Genomic DNA, 20,695 nt, shown 5'->3' with positions numbered 1-20,695 from the left:
CACTGGGGTCATGGGATGGAAATCCTATAAAAATGGATTGGGATGATCATTGTACAACAATAAATGTAATAAATTCAAATAAAGAAAGAAAGAAAAAAATAAATAAATAAACCTTAGACCAACCATGAGTCTCATGAGACAATCAGCCTCAACTTATGGAGACGCTATTTCTTCTTGAAAAACTCATTGTTGGTCTTGTTTAACAAAAAAAGTATACAGGGTTTGAATATTTACCTAAAAACCTTAAAATGTATTCTTAAATATTAAAATAAATTAAATAGGTGGACAAAATATGTGCATAAGTGTCTTAACATTTCTTTTAAAGAGCATAAGCATGAACCTTCTGAATCAGTAAGAGAAAATTAGTGATATAATAACGAACCACAACATGTAAACATTTGGCGCATGATGGAAACAGCCAGGAATGCCTTCTGAAACAGTGCAAGAATCATTATGAGAAAGAAACAATTGATATTTCTAGAATGGAAAGCAACTTGATTACTTCAAGCAACACAAGTAGCTCTCTGATGCTCAGAATCTGTATCATTAAAAGGGAAAGTTACCTTAGTTACAAAAATAAACTTAGTTCTAGGACTCATACTCAACCTAAAACTTCATCGAAAAATTAGTTATGTTTTTAAGCAAATAAAGGATTTTATTGTTACTTGATACTGAATCAATATGATGAGAAATCAACAGTGTTGTGTAGTGAAGAAATTAACAGGTAAGAAAAACGAGAATCATTGGAACTTTTCTGGCATGCATTCTGGTACAATCAAAATCTAAGCAAACTATTGGTTGGAGAATGGCATGTTCTTCCAAACAAGAACCAACTGTGACCCGTATCTAATTTGTGTGTGTGTGTGTCTTTTTGCCATTTCTTGGGCCACTCCCACGGCATATGGAGGTTCCCAGGCTAGAGGTCGAATCGGAGCTGTAGCCACCGGCCTACACCAGAGCCACAGCAACGTGGGATCCGAGCCACGTCTGCAACCTACACCAAAGCTCATGCAACCTATCATGGATAGAATAACACAGACAGATGGCTCCAGTCTTTGTTCACGTCCCCTCATACCCATTCCTGTGCAGCATATTCCCTAAACACATGCTCAGTTATCTCTTCTGAGTGTATCTCAGCAGTGCAGGCACAGATGTGTCATCAGATAATCACAGACACTAGCTCTGGCTTCCAGGCCAGATACAGGTGTTTTATGCACTCTTATTGGCCTCAGCGTCACATACTGTATTCTCTGTTTTACAAACGTGGGACGGGAAGGTCACTGGTATCAAATGATATTATTCTATTAATTTCACAAGTACACAGGCTTACTCTCACCCCATTAATCTCTTTACTACCCCTCTTACCTCTTTGTTTCTCAAGTGTAGATTAGAGGGTTGAGGCTAGGTGGGACAACAGTATAAAAAAGGGCAATGAACTCTCCTTGATCTTGAGAACCTCCTGATGGGGGCTGGAGATATATAAACATTCCTGGAATGAGAAACAGGGACACAACCAGAAGATGGGCTCCACATGACCCAAAGACTTTCTGAAGTCCAGCTGTTGACTGCATCCTCAGCACAGCACGGGCAATGGCACCATAGGAGCTGAGAATGAGGATGAGAGGTATGAGAACAAAAACGGAGCTCGTGACCATGAGGGCCAGCTCATTAGCATGGGTATCAACACAAGACAGTCGCAGCAGTGCTGGAACTTCACAGAAGAAATGGTCCACTTGGCCATGTCCACACAGGGGTACCCAGGAGGTAAATGAGGAATGAAGTGCCGAGTTGGTGAAGCCACTTACCCAAGAAGCCACAGCCAACAGATGGCAGAAACGAGGGTGCATGAGGACAGTATAACGCAAGGGTCTACATACAGCTGCATAACGGTCATAGGACACCACCACCAGCAGCACACATTCTGTGGATCCCAGTGCAAGGGAAAAGTAAAGTTGAGTCATGCAACCTACGTAAGACATGGCTTTTCCTGGGCCCCAGAGGTTGACCAGCAACTGGGGGATGAAGCTGGTAGAGATCCAGAAAAGACAGGTTTGAGAGGAAGAAGTACATGGGAGTGTGCAGATGGGAGTCCAGGTATGATAAGATAATGACGAACAGGTTGCCTGTCAATGTCATCAAGTAAAACATCAAGACAACCACAAAGAGTACTACTTCCACACGAGGCCAATTGGAAAAACCTAGTAGCCTCCAGAAGTTGCATTGAGTTTTTCCATCATCATTCACTCCTTTTACCTGACAAAAGAATTACACAGACTCAAAATCAATGGAAATACAACTGCCAAAGCAATTTTGAGAAAAAAGAACACAGCTACAAGTATAACCCTCTCAGATTTCAGATTATGCTACAAAGCAACGGTCATCAAAACAGCATGGTATTATCAAAAACAGACATATAGGTTCATGGAACAGAAAAGAGAGCCCAGAAATATGTAACTTCAGCATGCTACAGGCACAGCCAAAAATAAAAATCAAATAAAAATAAAATATCTCCCCACAAATTACTTGTTAATTACAAAATGAAAAGTAGTAGGCTTTACCAGAGGAAAACCTGGTGGACATCACCATAGCCAAGTAATCAATATTAACGTCGCCAATGTTGAGATAAACCAACAGTATGTGACTACTGACATGTTGCTCTAAACTGGACACAATGTCACTTCTGTCATATTCCTGCCAAAAATGCACAGCCTGACTTTTAAAATGAAGAAATATGAGACAAACCCACACTGAGACAAGTTGGGCAAAAGAGCTGGCCTGCCCTCACAAAAATATTAAATTCAGAGTTCTCATTGTAGTTCAGCAGGTAACAAACCCAACAAGTATCCATGAGGATGTAGATTCAATCCCTGGCCTCACTCAGTGGGTCAAGGATTCAGCCTTGCCGTGAGCTGTGGTGTAGGTCACAGATGCAGCTCGGATCCCACATTGCTGTGACTGTGGTATAGCCCAGCAGCTACAGCTCCGATTCAACCTCTAACCCTGGGAACTTCCATGTGCCTCAGATGTGGTCCTAAAAAAAACAAAAAACAAAACAAAACAAAAAGTACAGCTTGGGATATACTGATCTGTTGCATGAACCATCCTTCAGCATTCTTAAAGAATTTAGAAGGGATATGAGATAAGAGACAAAAAAAAATAAAACTACCAGATGTAAGTAAAGATAGGAACTTTATGGTTAAATTTATTTTTACCAGGGAGTGAGAAATAAAGACCTCATCAAAGACTGTTTTCACAGACTGTGGAATGAAATATCTCGGTTTTCAAAAATACGACATGATGGGAGTTCCCATCGTGGCGCAGTGGTCAACGAATCCGACTAGGAACCATGAGGTTGTGGGTTTGGTCCCTGCCCTTGCTCAGTGGGTTAATGATCCGGCGTTGCCATGAGCTGTGGTGTAGGTCGCAGACGTGGCTCGGATCCTGCGTTGCTGTGGCTCTGGCGTAGGCCAGTGGCTACAGCACCGATTTGACCCCTAGCCTGGGAACCTCCATATGCCACGGGAGCGGCCCAAAGAAATAGCAAAAAGACCGAAAAAAAAAAAAAAATACGACATGATGGAGGAAAGAGTGGTGATATGAGTTTCCCCTTCCCATCCCCATATCACTAATCAGCTTACGTTATTCTTATGTTCGTCCTTTAATACTCTTAAATTACCACTTGAGTAACACTCAAACAACTACAACTCCTTTTACTTCTGTCCTTTCCTGTCTGATCATACTCCCTCTATTTGCCCAATCGATGCCGCTTTATGTAGGGACCAACCTGATCTCTGGTTTTCATCTCTTTCACATCACCAACATAAAGGGATGGCTGGATGTACCATAGAGTCTAACCTACCACATCACACTAGGAAAGCAGAGTCCAAAAATTACTATGGTTATCATGCTACACAGCAGAGAATTCTGAGTCTACTAAAAGATCTGGTTTTAGCTGGAAGAGCATTAGAGCATTCAGTGTCTCAGGGGATAGACCCCTTCTCCTAGAGCAAATGGAGTTTTATGGAAACAAAAGAATAATGGGACATGCTTTCCTTGACTGGGGCCATTGGGAGGGTAAATCCCAAAGTGGTAAGTAATGCCCTTCAAGGAGTTGTCCTAGTTACAACAGTTGCTGAGGAATACCTTCAACATGATACACTGTTGCCCAAAGAAAACAATGACTCTACAGACCAACCTTCACTGATGAACATGCTCATGAAGCTGTCTTTGTAGGGAAGGGAACAGGTTGTCCTAAAATTTCTTCCCCAATTCCTCATCATGCTAAGGGCCACATTTGAGGAATAACTTGTTAGGGGTGGTGTTAAGTGGGAGAGTAGAGAAGCATGAGACATTTGAAAAGTGGGATACATTAAAAACTAAATTGTACATTTTTACTATTAATTAGAGTTAATTGTCTCTGCCTAACATCTCTAAAATTCAAGGCCACGTTTAGCCCTGCAAAATATTGAAAATAATCTTTGAATACCATTCAAACTATAACCCAGAAGGTAACCACCAAAACTCTGAAAATTAACGTAACTATTTAAAATTTCCAAAATATTTTTATGAATGATTTCCCTTGCTGTCTTATCAAGAGTTTTGCTATAGTATATAAAAAATGAAATTAAGACTATATCCAATAATTGACTTGTTGCTGTAACAAAAAAACATTATACGATGAGTTTATAAATTAATGAATATTTTCAAATTTTTATATTGTTTCTGGTTAATATAGTCCATCTATAGAAAGAAAATCTGAGTTTGAAAATTATATGTTATAATGACATTATATTATATTATAGTTGATTTATAATTTAGTTCCCTGTGCTACACAGTAGGACCTCATCACTTATCCACTCTAAATGTAATAGTTTGCATCTACTAATCCCAAACTCCTAGCCCATCCCCTGGGCCACCACAAGTCTGTTCTCTAAGTCTCTGAGTCTGTTTCAGTTTTTTTAATAAGTTCATTTGTGCCATACTTTAGATTGCACATATAAGTGATATCATTTTAAAAAGTATGATTTTAAGAGAGCATTTGGGTATTTTGCTTTCTGTTTAAGAGAAGTACCAGAAAACAGTCTTTATGTTTCTGTGGTCTTGACTGTTGTAAGCATTCAATAAGAAAAAGATATAAACATTTTCCACAGTGCTTAAAAAAAAGAAAAAGAAATATATATGCTGATTTTAGGTAATTTTCAGAGTCCATACTCATTCTCAGTGATATGAAACCAATGCAAAACATTTTGTCAGATTATCATAGACCATAAGGCACAAATCATGCATGGAGGATTAAAAGGGAGAAATGACATTAATTAATCTCTGTAGGATTCTGGTAAATTGAGTATTTTATTTGAGAAGAGTGTGAATTAGAATAGATTATAAACTATTAAATTATCATGGACAGAGCTTCAAGTGGAGTAGAGTTCTAGACACTGGTATTTGTTTATTATTAAATATGATTTATTTATTTTCCCATTCTTTTCATCTTCATAAGCTATTAGGAAAAAATAAACACTTCAAGAGTGAGAACACACCAGTGACTTATAATATGATGATACCACTGAGGTTGGGGTAGAACAGGGCCTAGGTCATCAAAATGCCAGAAGAAGCTGTTCATTCTCATCTAATTGAGATAAATGTTAATACATAAGATTTGAAAGAATAGATCAAATTATAAGGATATATCAAAAATAACCCTATCATTTGTATTCTAAGGTATTGCCTGGTCATTTAGAAGCTTATTGGGTTCACAGGTTGACTAGATCCCACAAGGGCAAGTTTACAAGAATTAATCATTTGTTTAAAGTGATCTTGGTTTTCCCTGATCCAAAGATAAAAGTCAGAATGTCAGTGGCATGTAGGGAAACATCTCTTGGGTTAAATATGAGTGGAAAAATGAAAGATTTGAAACTCCCCCAATTACAGAAAGGAAAGAAGGAAAAATATTGAGCTTACTTCCCCTTGTACATACTCAGATTTTGGAAATCACTTTCGTATACCTGACAAAATAAAAAGACATACAATGTTAGTAAGTATTCACAGTCAAGACCCATAATAATCATCCCCAAAAATGTGTGCATCTCCAATCTCATATCTGTTTAATGTCTCACTGCTAAGACTTCTACTCAAATGTGCACTTCTCCCCTAAGAGCATTTCATTTTGGAGTTGTCAATCATGTCCTTTTCACCAACACTCACTATCTTCCCAAGAGGTAAAACAAGGCTATGAGAAAAGAAAAGGAACAATATCAGATCTTTAGAAATCTGTATTTTGGTAGGTTTCTCTGACTATTCTGCTCTAGAGCTAATTCTTTTCATGACTTCCCTCACATTTTATCTGTTTCCTCTCCTGGGAAATATAAATATTTTCTTGCTTTCAACTCTAAATTTTCAGTTCCTCAAACCAATGTTGTGTCAGGGAGTCACCTTTTCATTACTAGAAGTGTGTCTTACCATAGGCTCCATTCACTCAATGTTATATAGTCGTATCTGGGGTGCAGATAAAGGTCATAAGCTATCTAGGTTTGCCATCAAGCACTGGAAAAGGTGAAATGTATTCACCTGGCTGTCAAGACATATGACAAGTAAGCTGCAGTCTGGAAAACCTTGTACTAAATGGCATCATGTACTTACAAATTTGGTAATGGTCATATTGGACCCAAGGTCCAGATGCTGCACTACTGTGTAGACACTATGACCCTTAAGGCTTTTGTCTTCACAACCCTTATCATTGGGTCTCATTCTCTCATCTCTCATAGGTACATTGCATGTGATAACTTGACCTTAACCTTGTTTAGCATTGGTATTACTTCTTCTTAAATGTTCAATATAGTACTAGTGTAGATACATAAGCCTGTAGGTTTTTAACTAACTCAGGAGCTGGAGAAAAGAAAACCTTCAACATCTGTATTTCCTGATCATGTATTTCTCCTATGCTACCCCAAGTTAGGTGATGATGGGATGATGATGATGATAGATAGATAGATAGATAGATAGACAGACAGACAGACAGCAATATATCAGATTATAGGTATAAATATCTCTCCAGCAAACAAAATTTTATTGCTAAAACGAGGGCAAGTTCCTTACTCTCTTCTGTGTAATTGCCACCTTCAGTGTCAATACCTTCACCAATACCTTGAGAAACAAGGATGTCTGTGAAGATAAAGCTTAAGAAGGTTGTGTCCATTTTGAGAATTATTTTTTAAGTCCATATAATATATATATATACATATATATATATGTATATACATATATATATATTCCCAGATCTAATATAATAAAGATGGTTCTGGTACTGACAAATCAAAAAGGCCCTTATTGGGGCAAGTAATGAGTTGCTTATCACAAGGAATATACAATAGCATAGTATTCCTAAGCTGTTTGTCCCCCATGCCTTCTTCCAAGACTCTAAATCACCCATTGATCAATAAGGCCTTCTAGTTCTGGAGATTACAATGACCTGCACTTGTTACAAACTTGCCTTTACTGTACACTAGAATTTTCCACTCTCAAGACAAATTCTTTAGTTTTCCCTGGCAGCCTGGCTCCCACCCCTGGGGTTGGGGATACAACTCCACACGTCATGTCATCTACCTGCAGCTACAGCCGCCAGCTGCAAGCAAGGAGACTAATCACTGCCCAGGATGATCCAGCAACAGCCCAAGGAATGGAATATTTGAATCAAACACTTCAAGAAAAGAGTTATTTTGCAGATGAGATTAAGATGGCCAAATAGAAGGACTGGAGTTCAACTTCTCTCCTAAAAACAACAAAATTAAAACCAAATGCTGAACCACCTTCAACCAAATGGACTGGAAACTTTCAAAAAGATATCCTACTCCAGAAGACAAAAAGGAGGCCACATCAAGAAGTAGGACGGGCGATTACATGATATAAACAACCCCACACTTCCCAGGTGGGAAGCCCACAGACTGGAAAGTAACTGTGTCACAGAGACTCACCTACAGGAGTGAGAGTTCTGAGCCCCACATCAAATCCCCAGGCCTAGGGATCAGGCACTGGGAGAAAGAGCCCCTGGAGCATCTGGCATTGAAGGCCAGTGGGGCCTGTGTGCAGGAGCTCCATGGGACTGGGGGAAATGGAGACCCTGTTCTTGAAAGACTCACACAGACTTTCATGTGCACTGGGTCCCAGGGCAAAGCAAAGGCTCCATAGGAATATGGGTCAGACCTGACTGCAGTTCTTGGAGGATCTCCCGGGAAAACAGGGGGTGACTGTGGCTCATTGTGGGGAAGGACATTGGAAGCAAAGCTCTTGGGAATATCCATCAGCATGTGTTTCTCTGGTGGTGGCCATTTTGGGAAAACCTGACCCCACCCATCAGCGCTGAGAAGCCCCAGGCCAAACAACAATCCAAGTGGGATCACAGCCCACCCATCAGTAAACAGGCTGCCTAAAGAGCCCAGGCACACAGCCACGTCTAATCTCACCCAGGGACAAAGCCCTATCCAGCTGGTGCGCAGCCCTATCCACCAGTGGGCAGGCACCTATCCCTCCCATCAGGAAGCCTAGAGCAAGCCCCTGGACCAACTTCAGCCACAAGGGAGGCAGACACAGAAATAAGAGAAGTTAAAACTGTATTATCGGAGTTCCCATCGTGGCGCGGTGGTTAACGTATCCGACTAGGAACCATGAGGTTGCGGGTTCGGTCCCTGCCCTTGCTCAGTGGGTTAACAATCCGGCGTTGCCGTGAGCTGTGGGTAGGTTGCCGTGAGCTTGGATCCCGCGTTGCTGTGGCTCTGGCATAGGCTGGCAGCTGCGGCTCCGATTGGACCCCTGGCCTGGGAACCTCCATATGCCATGGGAGCGGCCCAAGAAATGGCAAAAAGACAAAAACACAAACAAACAAAAAAAAACTGTATTATCTGCAAAAAGGGCACCACACCAAAAACCTATAAAAATGAAAAGACAGACAACTGTAACTCAGATAAGGGAGAAACAAAAAAACCTCAGAAAAAACAAATTCTTTAAACTTGTGTGAACAACACAAAAGCTACATAGAAGATAGAAATGATGTACAATAGTCAAATATTTATAGATTTATAGGAAATTATCACTTTTACTAGAATCTTTATTCTCTCATATCTGTTTTTTGTCATTCTTTTATGATAACACCAACTGTGCCACTCCCTTCAGTCAAAGAAATCACAAAGGAAATTAGAAAGTCTTTGAGGAGTTCCCGTCGTGGCGCAGTGGTTAACGAATCCGACTAGGAACCATGAGGTTGCGGGTTCGGTCCCTGCCCTTGCTCAGTGGGTTAACGATCCAGCATTGCCGTGACCTGTGGTGTAGGTTGCAGACGCGGCTCGGATCCCGCGTTGCTGTGACTCTGGCGTAGGCCGGTGGCTACAGTTCCGATTCGACCCCTAGCCTGGGACCCTCCATATGCCGTGGGAGCGGCCCCAAAGAAATAGCAAAAAGACAAAAAAAAAAAAAGTCTTTGAAACAAAGTGAAAATTAAAATAGGAATTGTCAAAATATGTGAGATGCAGCTAAATCAGTGCTTAAAGAAAAATGTATAGATTTAAATGCTTATTTTAAACAAAGGGAAATGATCTAATATCAATGACAGAAGCTTTTACCTTAAAAGGCTAAAAAAGGAAGATGATGTTAAACTAAAATTTAGCAAAGGAAAGGGAATGGTAAATATAAAAGTAGATCTGTGAAATACAAAGTTATTGAAAATAAAATATGAAACTGACAAATCTCTATCTAGACTGATTCACACAAAAGTGTGGGAGATATAAACTACTAGATCAGAAATAAAATGGAGGTCAGTAGGAATCCTACAAACATTAAGAGGACAATAATGGAATATTATGAATAATAAAGTTGATGACAAAGGTGAAATCAGTAGATTCTTTGAAAGATACAAATAATCAAAACAGATTCTTAAAGAAACAGAAAAATCTTAATACTTTTATAACAATGAAAGTAATTGAAGTTTTAATCTAAAATGGTCCCACAAAAAGAACTATGGACTTATATATCCACAAGAGTATTATATTGAACATTTAAGAAGAAGTAATGCCAATGCTAAACAAACTCTTTCAGAAAATAGAGAAGGGAATATTCGCCAAGTCATGTAATAAATCCAGCATTAAGTTGGTACAGAAACTAGACACATACATCACAAGAAAAGAAAAATACTGTTTAATATTGCTCATGATTATAGACACTAAAACTCTTACCAAAAAAAGATTAGCAAATGAAGTCCAGAATGGCCTTAAAAGAACAATATATTATATCAAGAGGTTTTTTTCCCTCAGGAGACAAGGTTATTTTAAGTTACGAAAATTAACCAATGAAATTTACTGTATTAATTGAATAAAGAAGAAAGGCTATCAGATCATCTCACAAAATGCAGAAAAAGTGTTGGACAGAATTTTCATACCCTTGCATGATAAACCTCAGAAAAGCAAGAAAAAAATGCAACTTCCTAAACCTGGTAGAGGACACAGATAACGCATAGCTAATATACTTATTAGTAAAAGACAATACTTTCCCCTTAAGATTAGGGCAAGCATTTTGGCTCCCAGTTCTTCCATTCAACATTAAGCTGGAAATCACAGCCAGTGCAACAGAGTAACATAGCAATATAAAAGAAATAACAGTTGGAGAGAGAGAAATAAAAGTCCTTATTTATGAATGACATGATCATGTACTCAGAAAATCTTTAAAAATCTATTAAAAGTCTACCAGAAATAAAATGCATATTTAGAAGTCACAGGATACAAGGTCAATATACAAAGATCAATTGTACTTCTATGTCATTCACAATGGCATTCGAAAACATTAAATACTTAGGGATGAATTTTGCCAAATATGTACAAAATCTGTATAATAAAAACATCAATCCTTCTGAGAGAAACTAAAAAGATGTAAATAAATAGAGATATATACTGGGTTCCTAAATCAGAAGACTCAATATCACCAAGATGTCAGCTCTTTCCAAATTGGTATACAAATTCTATGCAACCACAATCAAAATGCCAGCATGCTTTTTTGTAGAAACAATGCATATTTCATTAAAGTTAAAACTTGCTCTTTGGAGTTCCCGTCGTGGCGCAGTGGTTAACGAATCCGACTAGGAACCATGAGGTTGCGGGTTCAGTCCCTGCCCTTGCTCAGTGGGTTAACAATCCGGCGTTGCCGTGAGCTGTGGTGTAGGTTGCAGATGCGGCTCGGATTCCGCGTTGCTGTGGCTCTGGCGTAGGCCGGTGGCTACAGCTCCGATTCAACCCCTAGCCTGGGAACCTCCATATGCCGCGGGAGCGGCCCAAGAAATAGCAACAACAACAGCAACAAAAAAGACAAAAGACAAAAAAAAAAAAAAAAAAAAAAAAAAAACTTGCTCTTTGAAAGACACTATTAGAAAATAAAAGCATACCACAGACTGGAAGAAGATATTTATAAAACATTTATCTGACATAGGACTTGAGTCAAGAATATGTAAATACCACTTAGAATTCAATAAGAACACATCCATATATAAAAATGGGTAAGTTTTTAAGACATCCGTTAGATGAATCAAGTTGTTTTCAGAGCCTGGTATTAACTGCTTCAGATATTTGATCCTCTAACATTATTTAACATGATTGTTCCCAGTTTACAAGTTCTCATGAATTAGCAGTCTATAAATCACAATGTTAGAAATTGTTCCCACTATCCATATACTTCTAACTACCTTGCAAAAGTAGAGGGAGAAGAGAAGCCTATATCTGCTGTATTAATTGAGAATCTCTCACAGCTGTGATTTTTTTGGTCATTATCTACCATAAGGAATGGTAACTATAAAATATGGTCCAATTTTATGTTCTACATTAAAAAAAAACTCATGCTATACAGCAAAGACTAATGATATTTAAAAAGAAAAGCTTTAAGGTACCTTAAATTTAAACGATATCCTTGTCATTAACTAACTCAACTAAAGGAAATTAAACTTGTTCTGTTTGTTTGGTTTTATTTCATGTAATGAGATTGCCTTCCTGCAGAAATTACCATCTGGTATTTATTTTCAAGGTTTTGGCCAAACTTCTTTTGTTTTAGATTTTTTTAAAGATACATTAATTTATTAGCATTGTGCCCATTGGAAACTAAGTCCTATACAGATACTTCATTTTCTATCTTAACACTGTCATTTCCACCACTAGAAAGTGAGTTCTATTCAGGAAAAATTCATCTATGTTACCAAGCCAACAATCTTGAAGATATTTAGCCAATGAATTGAATGAATGAACGAATGAATAAGTAGATAAATAAAGGAATGGATGAATGAATGAACCATTTAGAACAGGCAATTCTTATAATATATATATATAGACCCACAGAACAAAACACTCATGTAATATAGTATCTTGGAAAAAGTGTGTTTCAGCCAAATAATTTTTACCATTTAGGTAAATGTAATGGCTATTAATGACCAAAAACTCCATTAGCCGAAGTCTTTGCTGTATGTCCCTCTCTTTCTATAGATACTAATATTTGCTCTATAAATTAGCGTATTAATTTTAAAACCCACTGCCTAATTTCTATAGACACTAAATATTGAATAGATTAAAGTGGTACACATCAAAAAGTTTATCTCTAGATAATAGTCCAGAATTAACCAATTGGTTAATTGGTTAACCAATTGGTTAATTCTTTTACTTAAAAGAACAACAAATTTGGAGCAGAACTTTTCTTCTAAACTTGCTGGGTTATAGATCAAAAATAAGTCTCAGAGTTCCCATCGTGACTCAGTGGTTAACAAATCCGACTAGGACCCATGAGGTTGCGGATTTGATCCCTGGCCTTGCTCAGTGGGTTAAGGATCTGGCATCGCCGTGAGCTGTGGTGTGGGTCGCAGACACGGTTTGGATCCCACGTTGCTGTGGCTCTGGTGTAGGCTGACAACTGCAGCTCCATTTGGACCCCTAGCCTGGGAATCTCCATGTGCTGCAGGTGCGGCCATAGGAAAGACCAAAAAAAAAAAAGTCTCAAAGGACCAGAAGAACCCTCCAAGATAGATAATACTCTTCAAACAAAAGCTGCTAAACAGGTGATCCATCACATCTCCCTCTCCCACCTCATTAATCTTTTAACTGCCCCCTTTACATCTTTGTTTCTCAAGGTATAGATTAGAGGGTTGAGGCTAGGTGTGACAACAGTATAAAAGAGGGCAATGAACTTTCCTTGATCTTGAGAACCTCTTGTTGGGGGCTGGAGATATATGCACATGACTGGAATGAAAAACAGGGATACAACCAGAAGATGGGCTCCACATGACCCAAAGACTTTCTGAAGTCCAGCTGTTGACTGCATCCTCAGCACAGCGTGGGCAATCGCACCATAGGAGCTGAGAATGAGAATAAGTGGTATGATCACAAAAATGGAGCTCATGACCATGAGGGTCAGCTCATTAGCACGGGTATCAACACAAGACAGTCGCAGCAGTGCTGGAACTTCACAGAAGAAATGATCCACCTGACGATGTCCACACAGGGGTACCCAGGAGGTAAATGAGGAGTGAAGTGCTGAGGTGGTAAAGCCACTTACCCAAGAAGCCACAGCCAACAGATGGCAGAAACGAGGGGGCATGAGGACAGTGTAATGCAAGGGTCTACATACAGCTGCATAACGGTCATAGGACATCACCACCAGTAGCATACACTCAGCAGTTCCCAATGCAAGAACAAAATAGAGTTGAATCATGCACCCGACATAAGAAATGTTTTTCTCTGGGCCCCAGAGGTTGACCAGCAACTGGGGGATGGAGCTGGTGGTATAGCAGAGATCCAGAAAAGACAGGTTTGAGAGGAAGAAGTACATGGGAGTGTGGAGATGGGAGTCCAAGTATGACAAGATAATGATGAACAGGTTGCCTATCAATGTCATCAAGTAGAACATCAAAATAACTACAAAGAGAACTAACTCAAGGTGAGGCCAATTAGAAAAACCCAGTAGAACAAAGTAATCTTGAGAACTTGCATTTTTTTCCTTCATCATTCATTTTTTTCCAATACCTGAGGAAAGAAGCACATAAACTGAAGGATGCCCCACTCATTGTCAAACCACTGAAAACTGATTGGGGAAAAAATCTATGCCATTTCCAAACACTGCAATATGACGGTAGGATTTTTATGGTTTTGTTTTGAAGTTTCATTCAGACATTTGCCCTGTTGTAGATACAATTAATAACTTCTCAAGCTAATGAGTTCCTTTGTGCATCCATAAGAGCATTTGGATAAATGATTAAAGATATCCCATATTTTTTCATTTTAAAAAAAACCTTTTTTTACAAAAAGAAAATCTTTGTCCTCCTTTCCCTAATGTTCAGATTATTTCCAATTTTGTGATTACACAGAAAGAAATATCTCCAGTTTTAATCATCTTACACAAAGCTGAGAGAATTTACCATGAGATGAAAAACAATTCAGTAGTAACTTTAAAATGTCGATGTTGGAGTTCCCGTCGTGGCGCAGTGGTTAACGAATCCGACTAGGAACCATGAGGTTGCGGGATCGATCCCTGCCCTTGCTGAGTGGGTTAACGATCCAGCGTTGCCATGAGCTGTGGTGTAGGTTGCAGACGGGCTCAGATCCTGCATTGCTGTGGCTCTGGCATAGGCTGGCAGCTACAGCTCCAATTAGACCTAGCCTGGGAAACTCCATATGCCGCGGGAGCAGCCCAAGAAATGGCAAAAAGACAAAAAAAAAAAAAGAAAGTCAATGTTGAATGAAAAAGTCAATTTCAGTTGAATATGTTTATAGAAAGGATGAAATATTCTTATTTATTTATGTTGTCAGCTTATTCTCAGACAAAAATAACATGCAAATACAAGTATAAAGGCACATGCATGCACACACCAACTTATTAATATTCACAATAATGAGCTAATATGAATCTCATTGCATGAGTATCAACGCATGATAATCACAGCAGTGCTGAAACTTCACTGAAGTGGTCCACTAGACAATGTCCACACAATGGCACCCAGAAGGTAAAGGAGGAATGAAGTGCTGAGGTGGTAAAGCCACATACTCAAGTGGCCTTTATGGAAACAAAGAAACAAAAACAACTGATAGTCTTGATTAATTAACTGAGAAGTGAAATAGATTGGAGAATTCAGTGATAAAATGCTTCCAAACATAAATGAGAAGACAACTTTTTTTGGAAGACAAAAAAAAAAAGGGACAGTCAAAGAAAAGGTTTAGGAAGGAGCAAGAAAGGGAAAGTGTTTGGATCAGGAAAGAGAGGAGGAACTCTGTGGTACTTGAAAGTGCATATATCACAAGGTTATGAGATCTGGAAAATAAGGCTAAAAGGTAGTTCCTACAAAATTTCTTAGAATAAGAGCTAAGAAATTAAATTCTAAGCCATAATTTATAATTTCATCATATGTCTTTAGGTCTACGATTTGAAATGAGAGAATCTGAATAGAAAATTCACTAATTTTTAACAGACAAAGACATGGGAGTTCCCTGTTGTGGCTCAGTGGAAAAGAACCCAGCTAGTATCCATAAGGAACAGGATTTTATCCCTGGCCCTGCTCAGTGGGTTAAGGATCTGGCATTGCTGTGAGCTGTGGTGTAGGTCACAGATGTGGCTCGGATCTGGGGTTGTTGTGGCTATGACGTAGGTCAGCAGCTGTAGCTCTGATTTGACCCCTAGCCTGGGAACTTCCACACACCATGGTGTGGCCCTAAAAAGCAAAAAAATAAAAAATTTTTAAAAATAAGGGACAATGACATGAATATCACATAAAATCCAAATACAAGGTCATCTTGTGGTGGTTCTTTTGTAAAAAAAAATAATAATAATAAAGTTAAGAAATTCAAATGTTTACTAATAGTTTGATTTTCAGTTGCTTATTTTCTCTGTGCATTATCCATCTTTCATAGAAAAAATAAACACTTTTATTATATAGTTATTGCTGCAAGTCACAGTAATCCACCATTTAAATATTCCCAAACAGCTTTGCCCTGCCACTTCTGCTCCTCTCACATTCTCTAATTGAATAGGACAAAAGACAAATTCAACCCAAACAGATTCACCTCCAATCTTTTGAGGGACTTTTTTTACTGGCTTAAAAAAACCAGAGGTGTCTGATTGGTTGAGTTACAAGCTGGAGACCCAGGAACATTGAAGTTGGCTAAGACTGATTTAGGCAGGCATAGAGGTATCTATATACCATTTGATGTTATTGGTATTGTCAATGACTATCAGCTTTTCAAGGTATGACAGAAAAATTCTAATGGATTTTTAAAATTCTCCTAGAATAAGGATTAATACATCATAAGATATTTGAATTAAAATGCTATGGGTACTTTTTCTGATGCAGACATAGTTTTCCTCCCTTATAAAGCTGTCTTAATTTCATATTATATTAATTAAAAGAAAGTAGCAGCTTTTTTATTACCTGTCTTTCAGAATTTTTCTAAAAGTAAAAAGGGATAAGAGGTAAGGGACAGAAAAAATACAGAATTCAGGAAGATAAAACTTCAAAGGTTTGTGGTTTGATTTTCTTCTTAGTGGAAAAGAGGTAAATGAAGACCCTATCAAAGGTAGACTTTATAAACCATGGAATAAAATATTTTCTTTCTTCCATTAAGTCATTACTGGGAAAGCAGATGGCTTGGCACTTTCTTCTCACCCCCATTGTTACTAATAGACATTTTTCTAAGTCTTGTCCTATTCGTTCCTTTATAGTAAACCTGGTTTAGTGCTCCATCAACTTCTTTCAATACTGACCTCCCTGTGTTTGTCCACCTTCTCTATCATTCTCTTCCTGTCTATGCCCTCATCATGTATAAACTAATATGAAGCTCTCTGGTTGTCATGTGACCTAAGAACGTTAACCTAATTGCCCTCATAGTCCATCTTTGCTAATGTACATAATCTAACTATCGAAAGTAGTCTGAAAATAATTATGATTATCATGGCCACAGAAGAGAGAGCCTAGGTTTATCCAAAAGATTTCCTTTTAGCAGAACATGGGAACTCTTTAGGGCATTTAAGGTATCAGGGGATGCACCCCTTACTCCAGAGCAAATGGGGCTTTTACAGGAACAAAAAGAGTAATATGACTTTCTTTTCTTGACTGGGGCCATTGGGAGGATAAATCCCAGGGTTGCAGTTAATGCCCTTCAAGGAGCTTTCCTGGTTAAATTGGTGTCATAGTCACAAGGAAAAACTCTTCACAGAAATGCATTCAGCGTAATCATGAACTCATTCTAAAATGACAATAAATTTTTCACCAACAAACAAAACACTAGCAAGTTGAATCCAACAATACATTATGTTGGATTCACATACACTATGGTCAAGTAGAATTTATCTCAGGGATGCAAGGATTTTTCAATATCTATAAATCAATCAGTGTGATATATACCATATAAAAAAATTGAAAAAAAAATATGATCATCTCAATAGATGCAGAAAAACTTCTGATAAAACTCAACATCCATTTATGATTTAAAAAAAAACTCTCTATAAAAGAGGACATAGAGGGAACATACCTCAACATAATAAAGCCCATATATAACAAACCCACAGCTAAAAATCATACTTGATGATGAAAAACATGAAAGCATTTCCTCTAAGATCAGAAACCAAATAAGGATGTCCACTCTTGCCACTTTTATTCAATATAGTTTTGGAAGTTCTAGCCACAGCAATCAGAAAAGAAAAAGAAATAAGAGGAATCCAAACCATAAAGGAAGAAGTAAAGCAGTCACTATTTGCAGATGACATGATATCATGTATAGAAAATCCTAAAGATACCACAAGAAAACTACTTGAGCTCATTGATGAATTTAGCGAAGTTATAGGAAACAAAATTAATACACATAAATCCCTTACATTTCTATAAACTAACAATGAAAGAGCAGAAAGAGAAATTAAGGAAACAATCTCACTTACCATCACATCGAAAAGAATAAAATACCTAGGAACAAACCACCTAAAGAGGAAAAAGACCTGTACTTGGAAAACTACAAGACAATAATGAAAGAAACTGAAGACAAAACAAATAGATGGAAAGATATAACAGGTTCTTGGATTAGAAGAAAAAATATTATTAAAATGGCCATACTACCCAAAGCAATCAAAAGATTCAATGAAATCTCTATTTGAAATATCAATGACATTTTCACAGAACCAGAACAAATAATTTTAAAATCTGTATGGGGAGTTCCCATTGAATCTGACTAGGAACCATGAGGTTGCAGGTTCGATCCCTGGCCTCATTTAGTAGGTTAAGGATCTGGTGTTGCCGTGAGCTGTGGTGTAGGTCGCAGATGCGGCTCAGATCCAGTTTTGCTGTGGCTCTGGTGTAGGCCAGCAGCAACAGCTCCGATTAGACCCCTAGCCTGGGAACCTCCATATGCTATGAGTGTGGCCCTAAAAGGACAAAAGACTAAAAATAAATTAATTAATTTAAAAAATAACGATTAAAAAAATGAAATCTGTATGGAAACACGAAAGGCTCTGAATAGCCAAAACAATCTTGAGAAAAAAAGAAGACAGCTGGAGGAATCATCGTCGCTGATTTCAGACTACACTACAAAGCTACAGTAATCAAAACAGTATAGTACTGGCACAAATACAGACACATGGATCCATGGAACAGGAGACCCCAGAAATAAACCCACACACTATTGTCAATTCATCCACAACAGAGGAGACAAGAACATACAATGGAGAAAAGACAGTTTCTTCAGAAAGTGGTGCTAAGAATACTGAAGAGCTATGTGTAAAAGAAGGAAATTAGGACATTCTGAGGAGTTCCTGCCCTGGCACAGTGGGTTAAGGATCCAGTGTTGCCACAGCTGTGATATAGATGGCAGCCGTGCCCTAGCCCAGGAATTTCCACAGGCTATGTGTGTGGCAAAAAAATTCTCTAACACCATATACAAAAATAAACTCATAATGGATAAAAGACCTAAATGTAAGACCAGATACTAAAAAATTCCTAAAGGAAAACTTAGGCAGAACACTCTTTGACAAAATCACAATAATATCTTTTTGGATTCATAAAAGCAGATGAATGTGATTCAGTGTGATAGTACTAGGAGGTAAGCCTTCAGGAGGTGACTAGGTCATAAGGACAGAGCCCTCAAGAATGGAAATAGTGCTCTTCTAAAAGACTCCACAGAGCTTGCTTGCCCCTTCTGCCCAGAGAGGACACAACAATAAGACTGCATCTATAAACTAGGAAAGTAGACCATCACCAGACACCAAATCTGCCAGCATCTTGATCTTGGCTTTCCCAGCTTCTAAAATTATAAGAAATAATTGTTGGGAGTTTCCCAAGTCGTGGCACAGCAGAAATGAATCCGATTAGGAACCATGAGGTTGTGGGTTCGATTCCTGGCCTCACTCAGTGGGTTAAGGATCCAGCATTGACGTGAGCTTTAGATTGCCGATGAGGCTCAGATCTGGCTTTGCTGTGGCTGTGACATAGGCCAGCAGCTGTAGCTCCAATTAGACCCCTAGCCTGGGAACCTCCATATGCCACAGGTGTGGCCCTTAAAAGACAAAAGACAAAATAATAATAATAATAATAATAATAATAATAATTGTTGGTTTAAGTCCCCAATCACAATATTTTTGTTATAGCAGCCCAAAGAGACTAAGACAATACATTTTTAAAAAGCAAAATGTATAGTAAGGGCTATTAAAGAAAAAATATGAAAACATGATAGAGAAGACTGGGGTGGAGAGGATCTTAGTTTAGATTAGAAAATCAAGGAAGCTCTCATTGAATAGATGATAGCTGAGAAACAAAGTGAAAATAAAGAACACAACTTGGGACAATGTTACTGGTAAGTGCGACAGTGCAAAAACCTTTTAAATGCTTGCATTCCTAGAGAGACACAGGGGTGAAGAGAATGGAAGAAGTTTGGTCGGATAAAAGGGGCTAGGTCATGATAAGGAGTCTGAATCTTATTCTAAGTGTGTAAAGATTCTTAAAAGATTTCAAAAAAGTAAATGGAAAAAAATAAAAATTTTAAGAACACTTTTAGCTGCCAAATGGAGAATGGATTGAAAAGGAATAAAGTTAGAGGAGGGAAACAAGTTTGGAGGCCATTGGATGATGTCGGGGGTAGAGAGTGGCTCATTGTTGGCAGTAGCCGTAAATAAGGAGAGAAGAGGTAAACCTTGAAATAGGTAAAATTTTCAAGGTGAGGGCAAGGGAGTAATTAAGGATGGCCTTAGGTTTCTGGCCAGTAATACGTAGATATTTGTCCCATTTACTATGCTTAGGAAGAATGAAGAGAGAGCAGATTTGGCACAATGGGAATCGAGAGTTTTATTTTTGCCATGTTTAGATCAATATTTTTGCTAAACATCCAAAAATGAATGAAGTTTGGCAGTTGGAACTACCAGTTTGATGCTCAATGGAGAAGACTGGAAATACAAATTTGAAAGCCATCAAAATGTAGGTAGCATTTAAAGCCTTGTAACTATATGATAGTGTCCAATGGGGCAGCATAAACAGAGAATACTAGAATCCCTGGTGAGGCCATAGGAGCCTCAGACTCTATCTTTCTAAAATTTCCAAATACTCCAGTTATTGTGAAATGCAGTCAAACAATGAGGTGCTGCTAATAATTCGCTGTAAATGTCTCCTAAAAGTAAAGGACTAAAGCAAGCAAGAAAAAAAAAAAAGGTAAATAAAAACGAA

At 38.3% G+C, this 20,695-nt stretch overlaps 2 protein-coding genes across 2 annotated transcripts; both read right to left on the bottom strand.

Moving 5' to 3' along the window:
* Positions 1 to 1,376: 1,376 nt before the first annotated feature.
* On the bottom strand, positions 1,377 to 6,759 carry LOC110258733 (olfactory receptor 2J3-like). Its single transcript, XM_084970491.1, has 4 exons — positions 6,637 to 6,759; positions 2,584 to 2,691; positions 2,007 to 2,253; positions 1,377 to 1,921 (listed from the first exon to the last, which is right to left on the bottom strand). Exons 1-4 carry the CDS (start codon positions 6,757 to 6,759, stop codon positions 1,377 to 1,379), a joined length of 1,023 nt encoding a protein of 340 aa, XP_084826617.1.
* A 6,315-nt stretch (positions 6,760 to 13,074) lies between these two features.
* LOC110258745 (olfactory receptor 2J3-like) lies at positions 13,075 to 14,092 on the bottom strand. Its single transcript, XM_084970361.1, has one exon. The coding sequence runs from the start codon at positions 14,011 to 14,013 to the stop codon at positions 13,075 to 13,077; it is 939 nt and encodes a 312-aa protein (XP_084826487.1). The 5' UTR covers positions 14,014 to 14,092.
* Positions 14,093 to 20,695: the final 6,603 nt, after the last annotated feature.

This window comes from Sus scrofa, chromosome 7 (assembly GCF_054392235.1).
Source record: "Sus scrofa isolate SSC_HxYL_T2T_F1_AM1 chromosome 7, Sscrofa_HxYL_maternal_Yorkshire_Landrace_v2.0, whole genome shotgun sequence".
NCBI lineage: Eukaryota > Metazoa > Chordata > Mammalia > Artiodactyla > Suidae > Sus > Sus scrofa.
This window is presented reverse-complemented; position numbering and strand designations above follow the sequence as displayed.

Bases quoted from the DNA above. Each gene is read 5' to 3' on its own strand.
- LOC110258733 (XM_084970491.1), bottom strand. From the start codon at position 6,759: ATGAGAGATGAGAGAATGAGACCCAATGATAAGGGTTGTGAAGACAAA. The intron at 2,692-6,636 runs GTAAGTACATGA...CATTTTTGGCAG, and splicing joins ATATGACCATTACCAAATTT to GAATATGACAGAAGTGACAT. The intron at 2,254-2,583 runs GTGATGTCCACC...TTCTTTTGTCAG, and splicing joins ATATTGATTACTTGGCTATG to GTAAAAGGAGTGAATGATGA.
- LOC110258745 (XM_084970361.1), bottom strand. From the start codon at position 14,013: ATGATGAAGGAAAAAAATGCAAGTTCTCAAGATTACTTTGTTCTACTG.